General features: G+C 40.1%; 2 protein-coding genes and 1 pseudogene across 3 annotated transcripts; 2 read left to right on the top strand and 1 right to left on the bottom strand.

Moving 5' to 3' along the window:
* Positions 1–220: 220 nt before the first annotated feature.
* On the bottom strand, positions 221–5,077 carry LOC308411006 (uncharacterized protein). Its single transcript, XM_080904693.1, has 2 exons — positions 4,750–5,077; positions 221–2,773 (listed from the first exon to the last, which is right to left on the bottom strand). Exons 1-2 carry the CDS (start codon positions 4,901–4,903, stop codon positions 1,974–1,976), a joined length of 954 nt encoding a protein of 317 aa, XP_080760819.1. The 5' UTR covers positions 4,904–5,077; the 3' UTR covers positions 221–1,973.
* A 396-nt stretch (positions 5,078–5,473) lies between these two features.
* Positions 5,474–23,074, top strand: LOC308411733 (methionine-R-sulfoxide reductase B1-A-like). The gene is made up of 4 exons (XM_080905742.1): positions 5,474–5,594; positions 21,511–21,653; positions 22,085–22,199; positions 22,559–23,074. Exons 1-4 carry the CDS (start codon positions 5,540–5,542, stop codon positions 22,576–22,578), a joined length of 333 nt encoding a protein of 110 aa, XP_080761868.1. The 5' UTR covers positions 5,474–5,539; the 3' UTR covers positions 22,579–23,074.
* A 119-nt stretch (positions 23,075–23,193) lies between these two features.
* On the top strand, positions 23,194–24,573 carry LOC308411734 (methionine-R-sulfoxide reductase B1-A-like; annotated as a pseudogene). The gene is made up of 4 exons (XR_013974703.1): positions 23,194–23,398; positions 23,491–23,633; positions 23,750–23,864; positions 23,965–24,573. The product of XR_013974703.1 is annotated as a methionine-R-sulfoxide reductase B1-A-like (transcript).
* The last annotated feature ends 209 nt before the right edge of the window (positions 24,574–24,782 follow it).

Raw genomic sequence — 24,782 nt, 5'->3', positions numbered from 1 at the left:
CGGTGTAACATAAAAACAACATTCAGTGATTCAGAAGTAATCTAAATGCTACATTTAACAAAGGTGCAAAGACAGCATAGTCCGTGCACTGTCAGAAGTGGCTCCAGTTGAGAGGTCAGGTTTGTTTCGTCATAACCCTTCTGATCTTTCACCTTCACTGGAGATGACCAAGTAATTGCAGACAGAGTGCAGGTGTTTCATTCTTCCAACTGAAAATTAATAATCAGGGTGTTTAATCCAGTTCAAACTGCAACATGAGTTTCTAAATGAGCATCAGAAAGGTGATTTAAGAGACTTTGAGCAGCTCTAAAGGCAAACAGGGTTTTAAGCAGGTGCACTTAATAAGAAGCATGAGTCAGGGCAAAAAACAACACTCAGTTAACACTGTGAATGGGTTTAGGCTGTCGTGTGCTTTTAGTAGCTCCTCTACTCTTATAAAGTGTTCGTACTTTTTTGATCTTGCTAAGTCTCATTGTTGCAGTCAAGAACCGCTTTGAAAGAACTATTATCAAAATGACCCTCTCTTTCATGTGTAATCTTCTGAGCCCAGGGGCCAGTTTTAAACAGCAATTCCCCCAAAACTACTCCATTAAGCACCACTGAGAGCGCTCTCCTTGATGCTATCCACAGCCTCACATAACTGCTCCTCTTTATTTTGATCTCTCATCCTGCAAAGAAAACATTCAAGCATTTAAATGCAAGAACATCACAATCTCACTTCAGCATGTCAGCATGCTGCCAGTTGCAAAATAGCACAAAATTAAATTTGCTAAAGTAGATAAAAATGTAAAGAAAAGTTATTTATGATTAGGATACACCCCATGCACAATCTCATTTGAAGGGTGGTGATCTAGTTCCCAACACACCAAAAAAGAAACTGCAACAACCTAAATGACTTTTAATGCTTTTTTTAAAGCCATGATGGCAGGAGTTTAATTAAGTTACTGCATGTGTGTTGACATTCCGAGTCTCTGATTGTTGTCTTTTTCATAACACTTAAAAAATGTATATATTTACAAAGGTCTTTTCATTATGAGATCATCAAATATTGCGATTAGATCATGACTTTCAGTCAAAGAAGTATTGTAGTTGATAAATACAAAAAACAAATGAAGTTTCTTTATCCTGATTTAGGCATTTTCTCAGAAGTTTTACTGGAATTCAAAATAACAGGAAAACTGTTGAAAATTGACACAAAGAAACAAATAAGCTCCTATGAAATCTACTGAACTTCCTAATTTTGTGGCATCATAAAGACATCGTTTAAAAATAAATAATCAAAAGCTTCTTTCCCTTCATTCAAAGGACTCCCAGACTCTAATCCATCAAAATGCAGAGTTTTATGAAGTAATAACATATTGAAAAAAATCCACATACATTATCTACATTATCCACAGATCTGAGACAATACACATACCAATATTACATTTAACACCATTTACCATCTAAATGTATGCACGTCATGGCTGCAGCCAGAGACAAGTGGATCACCGTAATGTTAAACCTTAGTGTCAACTGTGGAAATTAAACTCACAACACCAGAGCATCACAGAGGGCAACAAGAGCTGCAGATGTGTTGTTCTACACTCGTACTCATGCAGTCAAAGTTGAACTAATCTTGCATCAAAGCCCACTAGGGAAAACAGCAAAATCGTGTTAACCAACAGCAGCATATAGCTGTAGAAATGATGCAATGGTCTTTAAAGCAAACCAAACATTATGAATTACAGTTATTTGACACCACATCAGGCACAGTCGTGTTAAGCGGATGATATTAAAAGCTATCCAATTTCAACTAGACGGGAAAAAAAGGGATCACTCTGCTTTGATACATGTTTGCAAATGCAACTTGAGATTAGGTGCAAACAACACATATAGCAAGGCTAAGGCTTCTCGCCCATATGGGTGGTCTTGTGTCATGTCATGTATGAATTTTGACTAAAGCGCATACCACAAATATCGCAAGGGTATGGTTACTCCCCAGAATGGCTCTTCATGTGCGTAATCAAACAGTGTTTATACCGGTACGTTTTGCCACATTCCTGACACACAAACTCTTTCGTCAGTGTGTGTTTTCTTTCGTGAGTCTGGAGGCTGCGGACTTTGAAAAAAGTTTTACCGCAAACATCACAAAAATATGCATCTCTGTGTTTCTTTTTCAAATGGAAAACAAGTTCTTTTGGACACCCGTATTTCATCCCACAAATAATGCAACTGGTACACTTCTCGTGCGTTTTGATGTGCTTCATTAAAGAGGCGGTGTAGTGAAAACGCTTCCCGCACAAATGGCAAAACTTGCGACCTTTTTTCCTTTTAACCGAGCAGTTCTTATAAGACAAAGCTGCTTGGGCTTTCTTGCCGTCACTGATGCCGTCACCTTGCATCATCTTTGCTCTCTGTTTCACAGTTATGGCCTGTTCTCCTCTCTCCGTCTCCTCACTAACTGCTGCAGACAAGTTTGAAGAAAGCATCTGCATTTCATGTATTTGCGTGTCCGACTGTTCTTCCTCACTTTTCACAGTTCCTGGAGGAGAGAAAAAACTCTCATTCCTATGCTCCTCCTGCTCCATCTTCACCTCAGGCCTCTCCACCAGGCAGTAGTTCCCACTGTTACTGCTTAGATCTGCAGTGGGCTCAGGGGTTCCTGGATTCTCAGGGCTCGGTGTCAAGTCAAACTCTTCTGTGTTTGTGGGTCCCTCGCACTCCTGCAGCAGCGGGGAGTCACATTCATCTCCATGTTGGACGGCACTGTTGGTCATTGGAAGTTCTTCAGCTACAAAGGAAAATATCCACAAATGTTACCCAATCACCTGTAGGGTTTCCTCTTTGCTTTTAAATGGAAATAAATGTAAGTGCTAGAAAATGCTGTCCTGAGAGTTTCTGGAAAAGTGCTCTTCACACCTCTAAATAGAGTTAAGAGAGACCAACATGTGAGATTTTGGTTTTATTTTAGTTGTTTTTAGTGGATTCTATGCTGTTTTATCTTGTTTTTTAATATAGGGCTGTTTTAATTTTTCATGTATTATGTGTTTATTTATTTATTTTTGCTATTTTCTGTTATTCTATTGTTTTTAACTTATTTTCTGTACAGCACTTTGGTCCTGTGCTTTGTATTTTAAAGTGCTTTATAAATAAAATTGGATTGGATTGGATTAAAGCAGTCAAGCCTTAAAGTCAAGAGTAACGCGGCCCCCTCAAAAACCAAAAATCCAATGGAGTTCACCCGACCTTAAATCTTCATTCTAATCAAAATAAAAGAAAAAATAATATATTTGCTTGAAAATGGTATTTAAAAAAAACCAAAAACAAAACATAAATAAGACAGGCTGCTGGCTATAAATTGCTATTGCTATCCAGGCCAATGTCTTTAATACGATATCAGTAAATTTAGGTAAGTGTAATGAATAATATCACGAACTAACTATCTCCTGTTTAAGCATTTGCTTAATGTGAATACATTCACATTATTGTTACCCTCCTGCACATTTTTTGGCACTTAACTTCTTCTGCATACTTTGTGCTTACAGAAACTGTTCTGGTATCAAATGTTTAGCGTTTTGTGTCTTTTAAAAACACATATCCTGCTTTAGTAAAATCTCCTTGTGCTCGTAGTGTCAAAAGTTTGTCAGTGGGACCTAAGGTTTTCGTGTGGCAACCGTTTGTTTCTGGGTATCTCAGCAGTGATTTCTTCTGAGTTTCAGTAGGAAAAATAAGGAAAGAGACACAAGCTGCTCCTGATTGGTGGATACAAATTCAGCACCTTCAGATCAATGACTGTATAAAAGACAGTCATAGACTCAGACTGCTTGGTTGGAAGAGAAACACAGAGGCAGGTGTGTATCAATGTGTGTGTGCATATATTTTTAAATAGTGTTAGGTAATAACGATGCACAACTCACTCGTGAGAGTAAACGTGTGCACGTCCACATTTTTAAATACTGTTAGGTGAAGACGTCCTATGGAGTATCTTTAAAAAAAATCTTTTTTTAATATTTGAGGCAAAATCTTCAAATTTTCAACATTCACATTGCATTTTTGCCAAGAAATGCTTTATCTAACATATATATAATTTATATAACTATGTAACTGAGCATACTTGTGAATGTCAGTTATTACCTGGAGCACCTGGAGCTAGGGAACACTTGATTATCAGAATATACCACAAAGTCAGACCTAAGGGATATCAATCTGCCCAGTTAGGAAGCAGGAACCATTGCAAATTAAATTCAGCTCTTTTGTTACAAACGAAAGTGATGGCAGGTACACTGGAGAGAGAACAATAAGACAAAAAGGTGTTGGTTTTGCAGGTGGTGGCTGCAGATCATTGCCATCTCCTTATACTTTCCGACCACCCTTCTCCAGTTATGTTTCTTGCTAGAGTCCTTGTCACTTCTGGCAGCATGAAACTATACTTGCGGGTTTTCTTGTCGTTCCCTCACCAGTGCAACTTTTGTCACTTTCATTCACCAAAGCAGATGAAATGCATTTACGATGGTTTGTACTTCACAGCTGAACAAATTGATATCATTGGAGTAACTACCTTTATCTTATTCTGTGATGATTAAGTGCTACCTTACTATTTGTTAGCTTTGTATTGAACTATCTCTTATTATGCAGGAGCAAAGCTTTCTGGTATTCCGCGCGTGAATTATTTGCGCATGCGTGAACATCATTCATAGCCACAAAGCTGTTTATAAAGCTACGACTACAAAAAACATGACAAAAAAAATGTAAAGAATCGTCCTAAACCTGATTTCAGCTGGTGTCGCAGACTTTCCGCCTCCTCTTTAGCTCGAACGTCTGCCTCGTGCAAAACTAACGTGATGGTGTTCTCCATCTGCCCGAGGATCTCTTCAGCTGCAGCGTACAGGCGCTGGTGAACAAACAACCTGAGCTGAAACATCGTGGCGTCCGTGCCTCAGGTGGGCGATAAGAAACAAAAACAGCAACGGTTACCAAAAAAAAGAGAAAGAAAGTTGGTTTTTTTTTTTGTTTGTTTAAAAAAAGACAAACTCCAACGTACTCAGAGCATCAGCCCAACAGCTAAGTTAAGAAGCCACTATGTTACCTCCGGTTTGGGCCTTTCAAAATTGGAGCGTACACGGAATGTGCAAGTAGAAGTCACATTTTTGGGAGTTACAACAGCAAAATACAAATTACATCGAGGCTAAAACAATCCAGAAAAAAATCTAATATAAAAGCTGAACTTAATTCGTGCTCTAAATACTCTAGGTTTCACATTGATGAAGCCTTTTAATATGCGGAACATTGAGGGTTCATATATAGAAATAATTAAAAAGGTTTTGCTGTATTTTCATATTTGCAGGTTCACAAAAGGAATCACTGGATGACGGTGAAATGTACCATACAGTCATTGATCATTACCCACAAAAAAAGAAAAAAGAAACAAAAGAAAAAAGTAGCAGGATGCTTTTAGTTTGAAGGTCAAAAACTTGGACCGGAAGTTGTTTTGTTTGCAACCGGTTCTTTTTGTGGACTTCAGTGTAGGTTCACGTTGAACATACGGAAAGAAAAAGCGATGTCTTTTTGCTCTTTCTTCGGTGGAGAGGTCTTCAAAGACCATTTTAAGTCAGGTACCGCTATGACTTTTTTTGTTTAAACTTATTGTATTTTATTTAATGTTTCTATATAACTTAATCGGTTTTGGAGACAGGTGAACTATCCAATACAGCACAAATAACTTTTCAAACTGCTGGTTAGCTCGTTCTAACTCGTACTCATTGTCCAGTAAAACACCGCGGTAAAGTGAGCCGTCATTTGTGAACCGCGGTCAAGCCAGCCGCCTCCTATCCGCCGCATAAATTTCCTTGCGCTTTTACACCAGTCTTTACGGTAGCGCCTTTTCGCTTTATGTGCCGATTGAAAGACTATACCCGCGCGCGCACAAATTACAATGTAGCAGCCCGATACAGTCAATACAATTATGGAAATGTCAGAAATTCATTAAAAATCATCCTGAGTAGTTGAGGTCCAACTTTCAACACATCCCCCCTCTGGGACACCTACTGTACCTGTGTGCCAGGTTTCACCCAGATTTACTGTAGAATTCCTCAGAAATTAAAGGGTACTTGTATTCAATGCAATACAGCCAATGCACTACAATTGTGTCAATTTTCAAAAATTCCTTAAAAATCATCCTGAGTAGTTGATGTCCAACTTTCAACACATCCCCCCTCTGGGACACCTACTGTACCTGTGTGCCAAGTTTCATCCAGATTTACTGTAGAATTCCTCAGAAATTAATGGAAACATTTATTCAATCTAATACAGCCAATGCACTACAATTGTGTCAATTTTCAAAAATTCATTAAAAATCATCCTGAGTAGTTGATGTCCAACTTTCAACAGATTCCTTCTCTGGGACACCTACTGTACCTGTGTGCCAGGTTTCAGCCAGATTTACTGTAGAATTCCTCAGAAATTAAAGGGTACTTGTATTCAATGCAATACAGCCAATACACTATAATTATGTCAATTTTCAAAAATTCATTAAAAATCATCCTGAGTAGTTGATGTCCAACTTTCAACACATCCCCCCTCTGGGACACCTACTGTACCTGTGTGCCAAGTTTCATCCAGATTTACTGTAGAATTCCTCAGAAATTAATGGAAACATTTATTCAATCTAATACAGTCAGTACAATAGAATTATGTCATTTTTCAAAAATTCATTAAAAATCATCCTGAGTAGTTGATGTCCAACTTTCAACACATCCCTCCTCTAGGACACCTACTGTACCTGTGTGCCAGGTTTCATCCAGATTTACTGTAGATTTCCTCAGAAATTAATGGAAACATTTATTCAATCTAATACAGCCAATGCACTACAATTGTGTCAATTTTCAAAAATTCATTAAAAATCATCCTGAGTAGTTGATGTCCAACTTTCAACAGATTCCTTCTCTGGGACACCTACTGTACCTGTGTGCCAGGTTTCAGCCAGATTTACTGTAGAATTCCTCAGAAATTAAAGGGTACTTGTATTCAATACAATACAGCCAATACACTATAATTATGTCAATTTTCAAAAATTCATTAAAAATCATCCTGAGTAGTTGATGTCCAACTTTCAACACATCCCCCCTCTGGGACACCTACTGTACCTGTGTGCCAAGTTTCATCCAGATTTACTGTAGATTTCCTCAGAAATTAATGGAGACATTTATTCAATCTAATACAGCCAATGCACTACAATTGTGTCAATTTTCAAAAATTCATTAAAAATCATCCTGAGTAGTTGAGGTCCAACTTTCAACACATCCCCCCTCTGGGACACCTACTGTACCTGTGTGCCAAGTTTCAGCCAGATTTACTGTAGAATTCCTCAGAAATAAAAGGGTACTTGTATCCAATGCAGTCAGCCAATACAATTTAATTATGTCAATTTTCAAAAATTCATTAAAAATCATCCTGAGTAGTTGATGTCCAACTTTCAACACATCCCCCCTCTGGGACACCTACTGTACCTGTGTGCCAAGTTTCATCCAGATTTACTGTAGAATTCCTCAGAAATTAATGGAAACATTTATTCAATCTAATACAGCCAATGCACTACAAATGTGTCAATTTTCAGAAATTAATTAAAAATCATCCTGAGTAGTTGATGTACAACTTTCAACACATCCCTCCTCTAGGACACCTACTGTACCTGTGTGCCAAGTTTCATCCAGATTTACTGTAGAATTCCTCAGAAATTAATGGAAACATTTATTCAATCTAATACAGCCAATGCACTACAAATGTGTCAATTTTCAGAAATTAATTAAAAATCATCCTGAGTAGTTGATGTCCAACTTTCAACACATCCCTCCTCTAGGACACCTACTGTACCTGTGTGCCAAGTTTCATCCAGATTTACTGTAGATTTCCTCAGAAATTAATGGAAACATTTATTCAATCTAATACAGCCAATACACTACAATTGTGTCAATTTTCAAAAATTCATTAAAAATCATCCTGAGTAGTTGATGTCCAACTTTCAACACATCCCTCCTCTAGGACACCTACTGTACCTGTGTGCCAAGTTTCATCCAGATTTACTGTAGAATTCCTCAGAAATTAATGGAGACATTTATTCAATCTAATACAGTCAGTACAATAGAATTATGTCATTTTTCAAAAATTCATTAAAAATCATCCTGAGTAGTTGATGTCCAACTTTCAACAGATTCCTTCTCTGGGACACCTACTGTACCTGTGTGCCAAGTTTCAGCCAGATTCACTGTAAAATTACTCAGAAATTAATGGAAACATTTATTCAATCTAATACAGCCAATGCACTACAAATGTGTCAATTTTCAGAAATTAATTAAAAATCATCCTGAGTAGTTGATGTACAACTTTCAACACATCCCTCCTCTAGGACACCTACTGTACCTGTGTGCCAAGTTTCATCCAGATTTACTGTAGAATTCCTCAGAAATTAATGGAAACATTTATTCAATCTAATACAGCCAATGCACTACAAATGTGTCAATTTTCAGAAATTAATTAAAAATCATCCTGAGTAGTTGATGTCCAACTTTCAACACATCCCCCCTCTGGGACACCTACTGTACCTGTGTGCCAAGTTTCATCCAGATTTACTGTAGAATTCCTCAGAAATTAATGGAAACATTTATTCAATCTAATACAGCCAATGCACTACAAATGTGTCAATTTTCAGAAATTAATTAAAAATCATCCTGAGTAGTTGATGTACAACTTTCAACACATCCCTCCTCTAGGACACCTACTGTACCTGTGTGCCAAGTTTCATCCAGATTTACTGTAGAATTCCTCAGAAATTAATGGAAACATTTATTCAATCTAATACAGCCAATGCACTACAAATGTGTCAATTTTCAGAAATTAATTAAAAATCATCCTGAGTAGTTGATGTCCAACTTTCAACACATCCCTCCTCTAGGACACCTACTGTACCTGTGTGCCAAGTTTCATCCAGATTTACTGTAGATTTCCTCAGAAATTAATGGAAACATTTATTCAATCTAATACAGCCAATACACTACAATTGTGTCAATTTTCAAAAATTCATTAAAAATCATCCTGAGTAGTTGATGTCCAACTTTCAACACATCCCTCCTCTAGGACACCTACTGTACCTGTGTGCCAAGTTTCATCCAGATTTACTGTAGATTTCCTCAGAAATTAATGGAAACATTTATTCAATCTAATACAGCCAATACACTACAATTGTGTCAATTTTCAAAAATTCATTAAAAATCATCCTGAGTAGTTGATGTCCAACTTTCAACACATCCCTCCTCTAGGACACCTACTGTACCTGTGTGCCAAGTTTCATCCAGATTTACTGTAGAATTCCTCAGAAATTAATGGAGACATTTATTCAATCTAATACAGTCAGTACAATAGAATTATGTCATTTTTCAAAAATTCATTAAAAATCATCCTGAGTAGTTGATGTCCAACTTTCAACAGATTCCTTCTCTGGGACACCTACTGTACCTGTGTGCCAAGTTTCAGCCAGATTCACTGTAAAATTACTCAGAAATTAATGGACATTTATATGCAATTCAATACAGCCAATACACTACAATTATGGAAATTTCAGAAATTCATTAAAAATCATCCTGAGTAGTTGAGGTCCAACTTTCAACACATCCCTCCTCCGGGAAACCTGCTGTACGTCTGGGCCAAGTTTCAGCCAGATTTACTGTAATATTCTTCAGAAATTGCAGGGAACTTATGTTCAGTGCAAGAAAGGCTGAAAGACGACCACCACTGAACAAGACACACAAGCTGAAACGTCAAGACTGGGCCAAGAAATATCTCAAGACTGATTTTTCTAAGGTTTTATGGACTGATGAAATGAGAGTGAGTCTTGATGGGCCAGATGGATGGGCCCGTGGCTGGATTGGTAAAGGGCAGATAGCTCCAGTCTGACTCAGACGCCAGCAAGGTGGAGGTGGAGTACTGGTTTGGGCTGGTATCATTAAAGATGAGCTTGTGGGGCCTTTTCGGGTTGAGGATGGAGTCAAGCTCAACTCCCAGTCCTACTGCCAGTTTCTGGAAGACACCTTCTTCAAGCAGTGGTACAGGAAGAAGTCTGCATCCTTCAAGAAAAACATGATTTTCATGCAGGACAATGCTCCATCACACGCGTCCAAGTACTCCACAGCGTGGCTGGCAAGAAAGGGTATAAAAGAAGAAAAACTAATGACATGGCCTCCTTGTTCACCTGATCTGAACCCCATTGAGAACCTGTGGTCCATCATCAAATGTGAGATTTACAAGGAGGGAAAACAGTACACCTCTCTGAACAGTGTCTGGGAGGCTGTGGTTGCTGCTGCACGCAATGTTGATGGTGAACAGATCAAAACACTGACAGAATCCATGGATGGCAGGCTTTTGAGTGTCCTTGCAAAGAAAGGTGGCTATATTGGTCGCTGATTTGTTGTTGTTTTGTTTTTGAATGTCGGCGAGGATTCCGCACGGCACTCCCCTCCATTCACCTCGCGAATCTCCGCTCTCTTCCAAACAAAGTCGACGAATTACTGCTCTTAAACCGGACTAACAAGGACTGTGCACGCTCTGCTGCCCTCTGCTTCACTGAAACCTGGCTCAGTGAGCGAGTCCCAGACTCTGTCTTAAATCTGCTGGGCTTCCAACTTCACCGGGCGGACCGCGAAACAGAGCTCTCAGGGAAAACAAAGGGTGGTGGAGTCTGCTTCTACATTAATGAAGGTTGGTGTACTGATGTCACAGTGTTACAGAAACACTGCAGCCCACACTTGGAAAGTTTTCTCATCAACTGTAAACCTTTTTATTCACCGCGGGAGTTTTCTTCCTTCATGCTGGTCGGAGTTTACATCCCTCCACAGGCCAACGCGAACAACGCACTGTGCGAGCTGGCTGACCAGATTACTACCCTGGAGAGGAAATTCCCGGATTCCTTTACAATTATTCTTGGGGATTTTAACAGAGCAAACCTAAACTACGAACTCCCTAAATACAGACAGCATATAGACTGCCCCACCAGGGACAACATCATACTGGATCACTGCTACACCACTCTAAAAGATGCCTATCGCTCTGTGCCCCGGGCAGCTTTGGGACATTCTGATCACTGCATGGTCCATCTTATTCCAGTTTATAGGCAAAAACTCAAACGTGCCAAGCCTGTAGTCAAAACTGTGAAGAAGTGGACTAACGCAGCAAAGCAGGAACTGCAGGACTGTTTTGACTCCACTGATTGGACTGTTTTTGAAGCTGCATCTGAGAACCTAGATGAGCTCACGGACACTGTGACATCATACATCAGTTTCTGTGAAGACGTGTGTGTGCCAACAAAGACCTTTTGCACATACAACAACAATAAACCATGGTTCACTCCTAAACTCCGACAACATCTTCGCAAGGCCAAGGAGGACGCCTACAGAAGTGGTGACAGGGTCCTGTACAAGCAAGCCAGGAACACACTGACCAAGGAGATCAAAGCAGCTAAAAGGATCTACTCCCAGAAGCTGGAAGTCAAGTCAAGTCAAGTCAAGTTTATTTATAGAGCACATTTAAAAACAACCAAGGCTGACCAAAGTGCTGTACAGTAAATACAGATAAAAATACAATAGAACACAATTTCGTAATAACACCTCGCTGATAAAAATAAAATAAAAATATATAAAACAAATAAATTAAACCTTTCTAAAAGCCAATGAAAAGAGGTGAGTTTTAAGAGCGGTTTTAAAAGTTTCTAGGCTTTTGGAGAGTCTGACGTGAGGAGGTAAACTGTTCCACAGTCTGGGTGCAGCCACAGCAAACGCCCTCTCTCCCTTTGTCTTTAATTTATACCTGGGAACATCTAAAAGCATCAGGTCGGCTGACCTCAAAGATCTCCTGGGGCGATAAGTTCTAAGGAGTTCTGACAGGTAAGAAGGTGCAGTGCCATTTAAAACCTTAAAAGCCAGCAATAAGATTTTAAAATCAATCCTAAAGGCAACTGGGAGCCAGTGGAGAGAGCAGAGAACCGGAGTGATGTGGTCTCTTTTTTTTGAACCGGTCAACAGGCGAGCGGCAGCGTTTTGCACCAGTTGAAGGCGATGTAGACAGGAACGATCTAGGCCAGCATAGAGGGAATTGCAGTAGTCTAGCCGTGAAGTAATAAAAGCATGGACCACTCTTTCTAGATCGTTCCTGCAAAGGTAAGACTTGACTTTGGCTAAAATCCGCAAATGATAAAAAGATCCCTTAACTACAGAGCTGATTTGTTTATCAAGTTTAAAAGCATTGTCAAAAATAACACCAAGACTCTTAATGGAAGAAGTGCAATCGGAGGTTAGGGGTCCCAAAAAGTCAAGAGAGAAGTTGGGATCTTTAGGAAGCCCAAACACAATGACTTCAGTTTTGCTTTCATTAAGGTGTAAGAAGTTAAGAGTCATCCAAGTCTTAATGTCAGACAAGCAGGAGAGTAGCGGCTGCAAAGAAACATTGCAGTTCAACCTCAGAGGGAGGTAGATCTGAATATCATCGGCAAAGATGTGGAAGGACACATTATGTTTACGGAGCACATCGCCCAGAGGGAGCAAGTACAGAATAAACAACAGGGGGCCTAGTATGGACCCCTGAGGTACGCCACAGGTTAAAGGAGCTCTGGGAGATGACAGTTCACCAAGGTGAACAGAAAAACTCCTATTATTCAAATAGGACTGGAAAAACTTTAAGACAGTGCCCTTTAAACCGACACAATGTTGAAGGCGGGATAGCAGTATGTTGTGATCAACAGTGTCGAAGGCTGCTGTCAGGTCCAGGGTTACTAAGACAGCAGCACAACCAGAGTCAACAGTTAAAAGCAAATCATTAAAAACTCTCAGAAGGGCGGTTTCTGTGCTATGCCGAGCTCTAAAACCAGACTGGAACTTCTCATAGAGATTGTTATTGTCAAGAAATAGCTGGAGCTGCGTGAGGGCGGCTCGTTCCAGTACTTTAGACAGAAAAGGCTCTCAGCCAACGACCCTGCATCAGTGTGGAGGGGCCTGCAGGAAATCACCAGCTACAGACGCCCCCCACCCACTATTGAAGCAAACAAAGACCTGGCCAACGAGTTAAACACTTTCTATTGCAGGTTTGAGACGGACAGACTCCCACGCCCCACCCTCCCCTCCCCAGGGACATTGCTTCAGACATTGACCCCCAACACACCTTCCACCTCTCCCCCCTTCACCCTGCCCCTCCCCAATCAAGACTCAACGACCACCCCCACCCTCCCCAATCCAGACTCAACGACCACCACCACCCTCTCCATCCCAGACTCAACGACCTCCACCACACCTCTCACCCCCCTTTCCTCCTCCCTGAAACTAAGAATACACACTCAGGATGTGAGCCGACTATTCCAGAAACAGAAGCCCAGGAAAGCCCCCGGACCAGATGGTGTCTCACCCTCCTGCCTCAAAACCTGTGCTGAACAGCTGGCTCCCATCTTTACTCGCATCTTCAACAGATCCCTGGAGCTGTGTGAAGTTCCCTCCTGCTTCAAACGCTCCACCATCATCCCTGTTCCCAAGAAACCCACCATCACAGGACTGGATGACTACAGACCTGTCGCCTTGACGTCTGTGGTCATGAAATCCTTCGAACGACTGGTGTTAGCCCATCTGAAAGACATTACAGGCCACCAGCTGGACCCTCTGCAGTTTGCCTACCGGGCAAACAGGTCAGTGGATGATGCAGTGAACATGGGGCTGCATTACATCCTGCAACACCTTGACCGCCCGGGAACTTATGCCAGGGTCCTGTTTGTGGACTTTAGTTCGGCTTTTAACACCATTGTGCCTGAACTTCTTTCCTCCAAACTCTCCCAGCTCAGCGTGTCACCAGCTACCTGTCAGTGGATCACCAGCTTCCTGACAGACAGAAAGCAACAAGTGAGGCTGGGGGAGATCACCTCTGAAACCCGGTCCCTCAGTATTGGTGCCCCTCAAGGATGTGTCCTCTCACCACTACTGTTCTCCCTCTACACTAACGACTGCACCTCCAATAACTCTGCTGTCAAACTCCTAAAGTTTGCAGATGACACCACTGTCATTGGCCTCATTCAAGATGGTGATGAGTCTGCATACCGGCAGGAAGTTGAGCGGCTGGTACTCTGGTGCAGTCAGCACAATCTGGAGCTGAACACTCTTAAGACTGTAGAGATGACAGTGGACTTCAGGAGACATCCCTCAACTCTGCTCCCCCTCACCATATCAGACAGCCCTGTGTCGACTGTGAAGATCTTCAAGTTCCTGGGTACAACCATCTCCCAGGACCTGAAGTGGGAGACCAACATCAACTCCATCCTCAAAAAGACCCAGCAGAGGATGTACTTCCTGAGACAACTGGGGAAGTACAGTCTTCCACAGGAGCTGCTGATCCAGTTCTACACTGGTCATTGAGTCTGTCCTGTGCTCCTCCATCACAGTCTGGTATGGAGCAGCCACTAAACAGGACAGGAGCAGACTGCAGCGGACTGTACGGGCAGCAGAAAGGATCATCAGCGCCCCCCTGCCCTCCATCCAGGATCTGTACCTCTCAAGAACCAGGAAACGGGCAGGGAAAATCATCGCAGACCCCTCACACCCTGCACACAGACTTTTTGATCTGCTGCCCTCTGGCAGACGGTACAGAAGCCTGCAGACCAGGACCACCCGACACAGGAACAGTTTCTTTCCCCTCGCCATCTCCCTTCTTAACAGTTGACCTGTCACACTGCTCCCACTGCCAGACTGCAACTGCACCTTATGTACATTTTGTAGTATTCATTCCACCTCATTCATTTCTGTATTTTATGTATATAAGTTTAGATTCGTTATTTATAGTTGGTTTACATAGCTTTGTGTATGTATGTGTAATGTGTATATATAGACACTTGTGTGTGTGTGTGTGTGTGTGTGTGTGTGTGTGTGTGTGTGTGTGTGTGTGTGTGTGTGTGTGTGTGTGTGTGAGATTTACATTGCTGTGCTTGAGAGCCACCATCTACCAGAACCAAATTCCCTGTATGTGTCTGCACATATACTTGGCCAATAAACACGATTCTGATTCTGATTCTGATTCTGAGATGTATATTTGTGAATGTGGAGATGTTATATTGGTTTCACTGGTAAAAATAAATAATTGAAATGGGTATATATTTGTTTTTTGTTAAGTTGCCTAATAATTATGCACAGTAATAGTCACCTGCACACACAGATATCCCTCTAAAATAACTAAAACTAAAAACAAACTAAAAACTACTTCCAAAAACATTCAGCTTTGATATTAATGAGTTTTTTGGGTTCATTGAGAACATGGTTGTTGTTCAATAATAAAATGATTCCTCAAAAATACAACTTGCCTAATAATTCTGCACTCCCTGTAGGTCTGTTGACAGAGCTCTGTACAGGTCTGCTCGAGCTGACCTGAAAAGGGGTCCCACCTGTCCAGCAACAACACATGGCATGGAATAATAGACATCATAAACCACAGAGGCAGAACTGTGAAAACAGAAAACCTGAGTGTGCAGCTAGCAGAGGACATAAACAGCTTCTTTGCCCGCTTTGAAACACCACAACAGCAGCATTCATCTGCCTCAGCCCTGCTCCCATCCTCATCCTCACCTGGTTCCTGCACCGCTCCATTCACTGTAACGGAGCACGATGTCAGATGAGTGTTCCTAGCAGTGAACCCCAGGAAGGCGTCCAGACGGAATAAGTGGTAAAGTGCTAAGACCATGTGCCCACCAGCTCACCCTCATCTCCACCAGAATCTTCAACCTCTCACTGGATGAAGCAGCCATCCCATCCTGTCTAAAATCAGCCACAATCATCCCAGTACCAAAGAAGTCTCCCATCACCAGCCTGAACTATTATTGCCCTGTGGCCCTCACACCGGTAATCATGAAATGCTTTGAGAGACTAGTCCTTCAGCACACCAAGGATTACCTCCCCCCAGAATTCGACACCCACCAGTTTGCATACCGTGCAAACAGATTCACAGAAGATGCCATCACCCTCCACTCGGTGCTGAGTCACCTAGAACAGCGGCAGAGCTATGCCAGAATGCTCTTTGTGGACTACAGCTCACCCTTCCACCACTCGCCCATTGAGAGCCTACTAACTTACTGCATCACAGTATGGTACAGCAGCTGCACTAAGGCGGATAGAGCCACCCTCCCAGCATGTTTGCAATGAGTAGGAGATGCTCTGTATCTCACTGTACAACTGTATAGTGACAAAGGTATTGGGTTCTTTTCTAAAAATTGCTATAAACAGAGGAACCCAAACTGATGAAAAGTGGCGAATATTTTTTTTCAAATGACTATTTTTAGTGGATTTTTGATATAGAAGCAGAATGACAGAATGTTAAAAGAAGTTACTTTTAGTCATTCTAAGCTGGGCATTGCGTTCTCTGGCTGTTCAAAGCCATGGAACTTTAGACTTTCCAAGCAAATAATGATGGCCATACTGATGTTCTTTTCAGTACATTTTACTTTATGTTCATTTTCATTTTTATGATGTTTCTATTTTTACATAATTCCTCCCACATAGCAAAATTGGTATGGCCTGGATCTGTCCCATACAATGTGCTTACACATGGCCTGCGTACCGCAAAGAATGACGGCCCTATGGTGGCCCAGATCTGGTTTACCAGAGGTGGCCCACACATGAGCCAGCACAAGGCCAGTTGCAGACACACTGCTGGCCCTGTGCTGGCCCAGAACAGTTTCAGCTCTGGCCCCAGATGTCAGCCTAATGTGTACCTTAGCCATGTAAGCCATGTAATAACAACATGTGCTGGAACATAATAGTGCAAAAGTAACATGACGAAACTCTGTTCAGACAGTGAATGGACTGATTCTTATACAGCACTTTTTTACTCACCCATATTACTCAAAGTGCTCTATACAACATGTCACATTCACCCAATCAGGCCAAATGTGGCATGCCATCACATAAACAGTGCCATCTTACCATGCCAGAAGTCAGCCAGCAGTGCCAGCTTGACACCAGATCCAGGCAAGACCCGTCTGCTATGTGGGATGACTTGTTCTTTTGGCATTTTAGTTGTGGATTATGTTTGGACTGTGTCTCTTGCCCTTTCAGTATTGTTTCCTTGTGCTTCTAAGTGTCCCTTTGTTTCTTTTTAGGTTATGTAGTATGGGTTAGAGATATTTTGTATGTTGTTTTTGTTTAATAAATCCGCCTTTTGGATTATTCCCTGATGTGCCTGAGTTCTGTTATTTAGTGTCACTTTGAAAGGACACACATCCAGCATTGACATATAATTGTTCTTTCAATTTTTGATAAAGATTACAGTGAATTGAGATGTAACTTGGCCCAGAGGTACAGTAGGACGCCCAGAGTAAGAAAGTGTTGAAAGTTGGACCTCAACTATTATGGATGATTTTTAATGAATTTTTGAAATTTCCATAATTGTAGTGTATTGGCTGTATTGAATTGCATATAAATGTCCTTTAATTTCTGAGGAATTTTACAGTGAATCTGGATGAAACTTGGCACACAGGTACAGTAGGTGTCCTAGAGGAGGGATTTGTTGAAAGTTGGACATCAACTACTCAGGATGATTTTTAAGGAATTTTTGAAAATTGACACAATTGTAGTGCATTGGCTGTATTAGATTGAATAAATGTTTCCATTAATTTCTGAGGAATTCTACAGTAAATCTGGATGAAACTTGGCACACAGGTACAGTAGGTGTCCCAGAGGGGGGATGTGTTGAAAGTTGGACATCAACTAATCAGGATGATTTTTAATTAATTTTTGAAAAATGACATAATTCTATTGTACTGACTGTATTAGATTGAATAAATGTTTCCATTAATTTCTGAGGAAATCTACAGTAAATCTGGATGAAACCTGGCACACAGGTACAGTAGGTGTCCCAGAGAAGGAATCTGTTGAAAGTTGGACATCAACTACTCAGGATGATTTTTAATGAATTTTTGAAAATTGACATAATTCTATTGTATTGACTGTATTGAATTGAATATAAGTTTCCTTTAATTTCTGAGGAATTCTACAGTAAATCTGGATGAAAATTGGCACACAGGTACAGTAGGTGTCCTAGAGGAGGGATGTGTTGAAAGTTGGACATCAACTAATCAGGATGATTTTTAATGAATTTTTGAAAATTGACACAATTGTAGTGCATTGGCTGTATTAGATTGAATAAATGTTTCCATTAATTTCTGAGGAATTCTACAGTAAATATGGATGAAACTTGGCACACAGGTACAGTAGGTGTCCCAGAGGGGGGATGTGTTGAAAGTTGGACATCAACTACTCAGGATGATTTTTAATGAATTTTTGAAAATTGACATAATTAAATTGTATTGGCTGACTGCATTGGATACAAGTACCCTTTTATTTCTGAGGAATTCTACAGTAAATCTGGCTGAAACTTGGCACACAGGTACAGTAGGTGTCCTAGAGGAGGGATGTGTTGAAAGTTGTACATCAACTACTCAGGATGATTTTTAATTAATTTCTGAAAATTGACACATTTGTAGTGCATTGGCTGTATTAGATTGAATAAATGTTTCCATTAATTTCTGAGGAATTCTACAGTAAATCTGGATGAAACTTGGCACACAGGTACAGTAGGTGTCCTAGAGGAGGGATGTGTTGAAAGTTGGACATCAACTACTCAGGATGATTTTTAATGAATTTTTGAAAATTGACATAATTAAATTGTATTGGCTGACTGCATTGGATACAAGTACCCTTTTATTTCTGAGGAATTCTACAGTAAATCTGGCTGAAACTTGGCACACAGGTACAGTAGGTGTCCTAGAGGAGGGATGTGTTGAAAGTTGTACATCAACTACTCAGGATGATTTTTAATTAATTTCTGAAAATTGACACATTTGTAGTGCATTGGCTGTATTAGATTGAATAAATGTTTCCATTAATTTCTGAGGAATTCTACAGTAAATCTGGATGAAACTTGGCACACAGGTACAGTAGGTGTCCTAGAGGAGGGATGTGTTGAAAGTTGTACATCAACTACTCAGGATGATTTTTAATTAATTTCTGAAAATTGACACATTTGTAGTGCATTGGCTGTATTAGATTGAATAAATGTTTCCATTAATTTCTGAGGAATTCTACAGTAAATCTGGATGAAACTTGGCACACAGGTACAGTAGGTGTCCCAGAGGGGGGATGTGTTGAAAGTTGGACATCAACTACTCAGGATGATTTTTAATGAATTTTTGAAAATTGACATAATTAAATTGTATTGGCTGACTGCATTGGATACAAGTACCCTTTTATTTCTGAGGAATTCTACAGTAAATCTGGCTGAAACTTGGCACACAGGTACAGTAGGTGTCCCAGAGGGGGGATGTGTTGAAAGTTGGACCTCAACTACTCAGGATGATTTTTAATGAATTTTTGAAAATTGACATAATTAAATTGTGTTGGCTGACTGCATTGGATACAAGTACCCTTTTATTTCTGAGGAATTCTACAGTAAATCTGGCTGAAACTTGGCACACTGGTACAGTAGGTGTCCCAGAGGGGGGATTTGTTGAAAGTTGGACATCAACTACTCAGGATGATTTTTAATGAATTTTTGAAAATTGACACAATTGTAGTGCATTGGCTGTATTAGATTGAATAAATGTCTCCATTAATTTCTGAGGAAATCTACAGTAAATCTGGATGAAACTTGGCACACAGGTACAGTAGGTGTCCCAGAGGGGGGATGTGTTGAAAGTTGGACATCAACTACTCAGGATGATTTTTCATGAATTTTTGAAAATTGACACATTTGTAGTGCATTGGCTGTATTAGATTGAATAAATGTTTCCATTAATTTCTGAGGAATTCTACAGTAAATCTGGATGAAACTTGGCACACAGGTACAGTAGGTGTCCTAGAGGAGGGATGTGTTGAAAGTTGGACATCAACTACTCAGGATGATTTTTAATGAATTTTTGAAAATTGACATAATTCTATTGTATTGACTGTATTGAATTGAATATAAGTTTCCTTTAATTTCTGAGGAATTCTACAGTAAATCTGGATGAAAATTGGCACACAGGTACAGTAGGTGTCCCAGAGAAGGGATGTGTTGAAAGTTGGACATCAACTAATCAGGATGATTTTTAATGAATTTTTGAAAATTGACATAATTCTATTGTACTGACTGTATTAGATTGAATAAATGTTTCCATTAATTTCTGAGGAATTCTACAGTAAATCTGGATGAAACTTGGCACACAGGTACAGTAGGTGTCCTAGAGGAGGGATGTGTTGAAAGTTGTACATCAACTACTCAGGATGATTTTTAATGAATTTTTGAAAATTGACACAATTGTAGTGCATTGGCTGTATTAGATTGAATAAATGTTTCCATTAATTTCTGAGGAATTCTACAGTAAATCTGGATGAAACTTGGCACACAGGTACAGTAGGTGTCCCAGAGGGGGGATGTGTTGAAAGTTGGACATTAACTACTCAGGATGATTTTTAATGAATTTCTGAAAATTGACATAATTCTATTGTATTGACTGTATTGCATTGAATACAAGTACCCTTTAATTTCTGAGGAATTCTACAGTAAATCTGGATGAAACTTGGCACACAGGTACAGTAGGTGTCCCAGAGGAGGGATGTGTTGAAAGTTGGACCTCAACTATTCAGGATGACTTTTAATGAATTTTTGAAATAAACATAATTGTAGTGCATTGACTGTATTGCACTGAATATGAGTTTACTGTGATTTCTGAGTAATATTACAGTAAATCTGGGTAAAAACTGGCCCAGAGGTAAAGTAGGTGTCCGAGAAGAGGATTGTGTTGAAAGCTTGGCATCAACTTTTAAGAATGATTTTTAATGAATTTTTGAATATGCAACCAGACTGTCACGATGGCTGTATTGAGCTGTTCCATTGTAATTTGTGTGCGCGCGTGCGTGTGACTGTTCACGCGCGTGCGTGTGTGCGCGAGTCTAGGCTTTCAATCAGGATATAAAGCGAAAAGGCGCTACCGTAAAGACTGGTGTAAAAGCGCAAGGAAATTTATGCGGCGGATAGGAGGCGGCTGGCTTGACCGCGGCTCACAAATGACGGCTCACTTTACCGCAGTTATAAAACCTATTAGGAAGTACTGTTTTTATATCCATGGTCGCAGGTGATTGTGATGTAAATAGCGAAAAACGTTCAACCTGTTGTGTAACCATGTTCAAGTTACATAACAACCAGATTACCAAACTAGATTAAGCTTCACATACAAGGATGTCATTAATTTTTTTTTACATACCCTTAACCACAGCTAAAAAGGTAACGATAGCTTTAAAGAATTAGTGTTTCAAACGATGTAAAAAAAAATCTTTATATATATATATATATATATATGTGTGTGTGTGTGTGTTTGTGTGTATATATAATAACTGTATATATTATATAAATGTACATATTATTTTAAAACTGCAGTAGAGACACTATCGCTTCATGTTACATAACAGTCTCCTGCCTATTATTCCTCAGGGATTTATGTGTGCACCAAGTGTGATAACCAGTTGTTCTCCAGCCGCTCCAAGTACGAACACTCTTCACCCTGGCCAGCTTTCACAGAGACCATCCATGAAAACAGTGTGTCCAAACATGAGGAGAGGCCTGGGGCATACAAGGTACCATAATTAAAATAGTTTTAAGTTTTTAATTGACTAGGTTCTTCTTCAACTGCCCATGCGCAGTTTCACATGTGTATGATCAGTTTGAACCAGTTTGAATAGGATTTATATCACTTCATTCACCTGCTTGCTTTATACATGCTACTAATGCACATTCACCTAATGTATATATTATGTATAATGTTCTTCCTCCCCCCCACCCCCCTCTTTTTGCACAAGTCGAGAGGCGTGTCATGTTACATTTCACTGTGTGTTATACTTGTATAACTATGCATGTGACGAATAAGGAATCTTGAACCTACTCTCAAGCACTAGCTGGCTGTAAGTCAGAGGACTCCTGTGATGGACTTTCTTGGCTGCTCTAAATGCTGGTTAATTAATTTCTATCACTTTTTTCTCTTCTATCTGTCACTTTTGTCTTGTTCAAGGTGCGGTGTGGGAAGTGTGGGAATGGACTTGGTCATGAATTTGTGAATGATGGGCCGTCCAAAGGAGTCTCTCGCTTCTGAATATTCAGCAGCTCACTGAAGTTCATCCCTAAAGGTATAAACAGCCAGGCTATTTCTCCACACGAGGTTGAGACTAGTGTACCTGTCAAGTTATAATTTGTGATATGAGCCTAGGAATCGCGATTTGCAGTGAGCTCAAAGTTCTAGTGTTGTTAACCAGCTCCCATGTTATTTTTTCATCTTTAAATTTGCTTTAAAACCAGAATGTTATGTCCTCGTTCATGTGTGTAGTGTAGAGGAGCCTAAGGATGTGTTACTGTTGTGACACAGTCCTCAAAGGTATTAGTTAAAATCAAACCAGAGTTTAAACATTTCTTCAGAGGAGTTTCACAGTTAACTGTGCTCATCAAGATTTACATATTCCATCTCCTTTTCTTTGTCCCTTGTCCACAGATAAAGTTGATGGACTGTAAGGTGAGATTTCAGGAGTAAGTGCTGCTGGATGGATGTCTCTTTGCATTGCTAAAGGTGTGAACAGTCAATGAAGTACTCTGGGACAAAGCCCAGCGTGGGAGCACCAGAGCTCTGATGGACGATGGTCTCACTAGACAGCAAGAACAGAGGACAGCTTTCAACACATCTGCTATGCAATCATCACAGACTTTGCAACTTATTGATCACAACCTCAATGTCTCCATGTCTCCTTGGTTTTTATTTCGATTGACAGTGCAGTACTTATCACAGTCGTCCCATGAATCTTTTCCAAAGATTGCTCATTTTAAAAAAAAAAAAAAAAGTCCTAAACTCTTGTTTAAGGCGCTTGGTGTTGAAAATTAGGGGCCACGCAAACCTTTTTTCATTGAATGAAATGATTCCTGTGCAATATACCTCTCTCTCTAGAGAGGCTTTATGTAATAGGTCACAATAACCTGAATACACAGCAATAAAAAATATATTTTAAATTATAAATAGACTATTTGTTAATGATTATATTTTTATATTCATTTGGTTGATGAATTTTTTGTTCCAGTATTTGTGAATGAAGGTAAGTAGGTATGCATTTTAGTTTTTCAGAAAATTGCCACCAGGTGGAAGCAATGAGAGAAGGATCGGGCATTACACAAGAGTCACGGAGCTGCTGACACTTGATCTGTGCACGAAGGTTTTTCAGGCCTAAGCTGGGCAACTGTAGAGATAAACTGCTTTGGCTCTGATGACTTTTGACTGAAATGGATGAAATGTCTCACTGCTCTTTTTCTGGTGGTGAAGAATATAAAAATCACTTCCAGCCTGGTGAGTGAAAGAAAGTGTGAGGCTGCATGTGACTGTGTAACAAGACACTGCTGTAAAAATATAGAAGACTGTGCCTCTTTCCTCATTCTCAGGTATATATGTGTGCTCCGAATGTGGCCACGAGTTATTTTCAAGCATGTCGAAGTTCGAGCACTCTTCTCCGTGGCCGGCGTTTTCACAGACTATCCGTGAAGACAGTGTCTCAAAACACCCTGAAGCTTGGGGACCGATAAAGGTAGTAAACAACATTTGTTAGGAAGCTTCAAATAATAAGCTGGACTAGATGTGATTTAACACTGTTACCAATCAGGTATAAGGTTTGACTTGCACAATCTGGATTAAAATACTTAGGTCTGTTGTGGGAAGTGTGGCAATGGACTGGGTCACGAGTTCTTGTATGATGGACCAAGAGAAGGGCTGTCACGCTTCTGAATCTTCAGCAGCTCACTTATGTTTATCCCTAAAGGTGACTATCAAGGGTTTCCTACATTGCACAGCTGGTTTCATACATTACACCCCCACTGTCCACCTGCAACCAGCTGTTGTTTCTTCTTTTCTCTAAACAGAAAAGGCTGATGGACAGAAAAGTGAGCAGTGAAAGACAAGAATTTTCCCTCCTGCTGATGTGTTCACAGCAAATGAAGTACTCAGGATAAAGTTTAATGGATCTCCTGGGCACTGATGAGAAAGTGGACACTAGGAAGAAAGGACTGGTCTAAACAAATCGTTCAACTGTGAGCATACAACACAAAAAAATAGCTACAGCTACAGGAAATAGCTCAAATTCAGCCACATTGTTTGAACTTTGCACTTTTTTTTAACTTGTCCCCTGGGCAAAGAGTGTCAGATGTTTATCAGCCACAGTCTCAGTTTAAATTAACCCATGTCTGGGAAAATGTGTTAATGACTGTGTGCCAATGTCTAATTTGTGATTCCACCAGCTGATGGTGCTATATAGCCTAAATAAGCTTTGTTTTTCTGCATTATTAGTCACTCTATGATGTTACTGTATAAAAAAACAAACAAAAAACCCTTTTGGTTTGATTGGTCCCAACCTCTAAAGCTCTCAGAGTTTCATGACTGGACTCATACAGTTAGAATCATAAGGAACTATCTTCATTCACACTGCGCTCAAGGAGTGAGCCCTACATGTGCTATAGTACCTGCCAAGTACCTCAAACACTGCACCAATTTGGCTTAGAGCATTGATACTGATTTAAAGTCATTTTAGTTGTTAATTTACCTTACGGTTGTATGAAAGTATCACATTGTACATCAGTTCAATATACATTTATTGGCTACTTTCTTAGGTAAACAGTGCTAATACTGTGTAGGATCTTCTTTTTCCTTCAGAACTCTTAATAAAGTGCTGGAAATATTCCTC

Source organism: Rhamphochromis sp. 'chilingali', assembly GCF_963969265.1.
Source record: "Rhamphochromis sp. 'chilingali' genome assembly, chromosome: 15".
NCBI lineage: Eukaryota > Metazoa > Chordata > Actinopteri > Cichliformes > Cichlidae > Rhamphochromis > Rhamphochromis sp. 'chilingali'.
The sequence above is the reverse complement of the archived record's forward strand: the minus strand, read 5'-3'. Positions and strand labels throughout refer to the sequence as shown.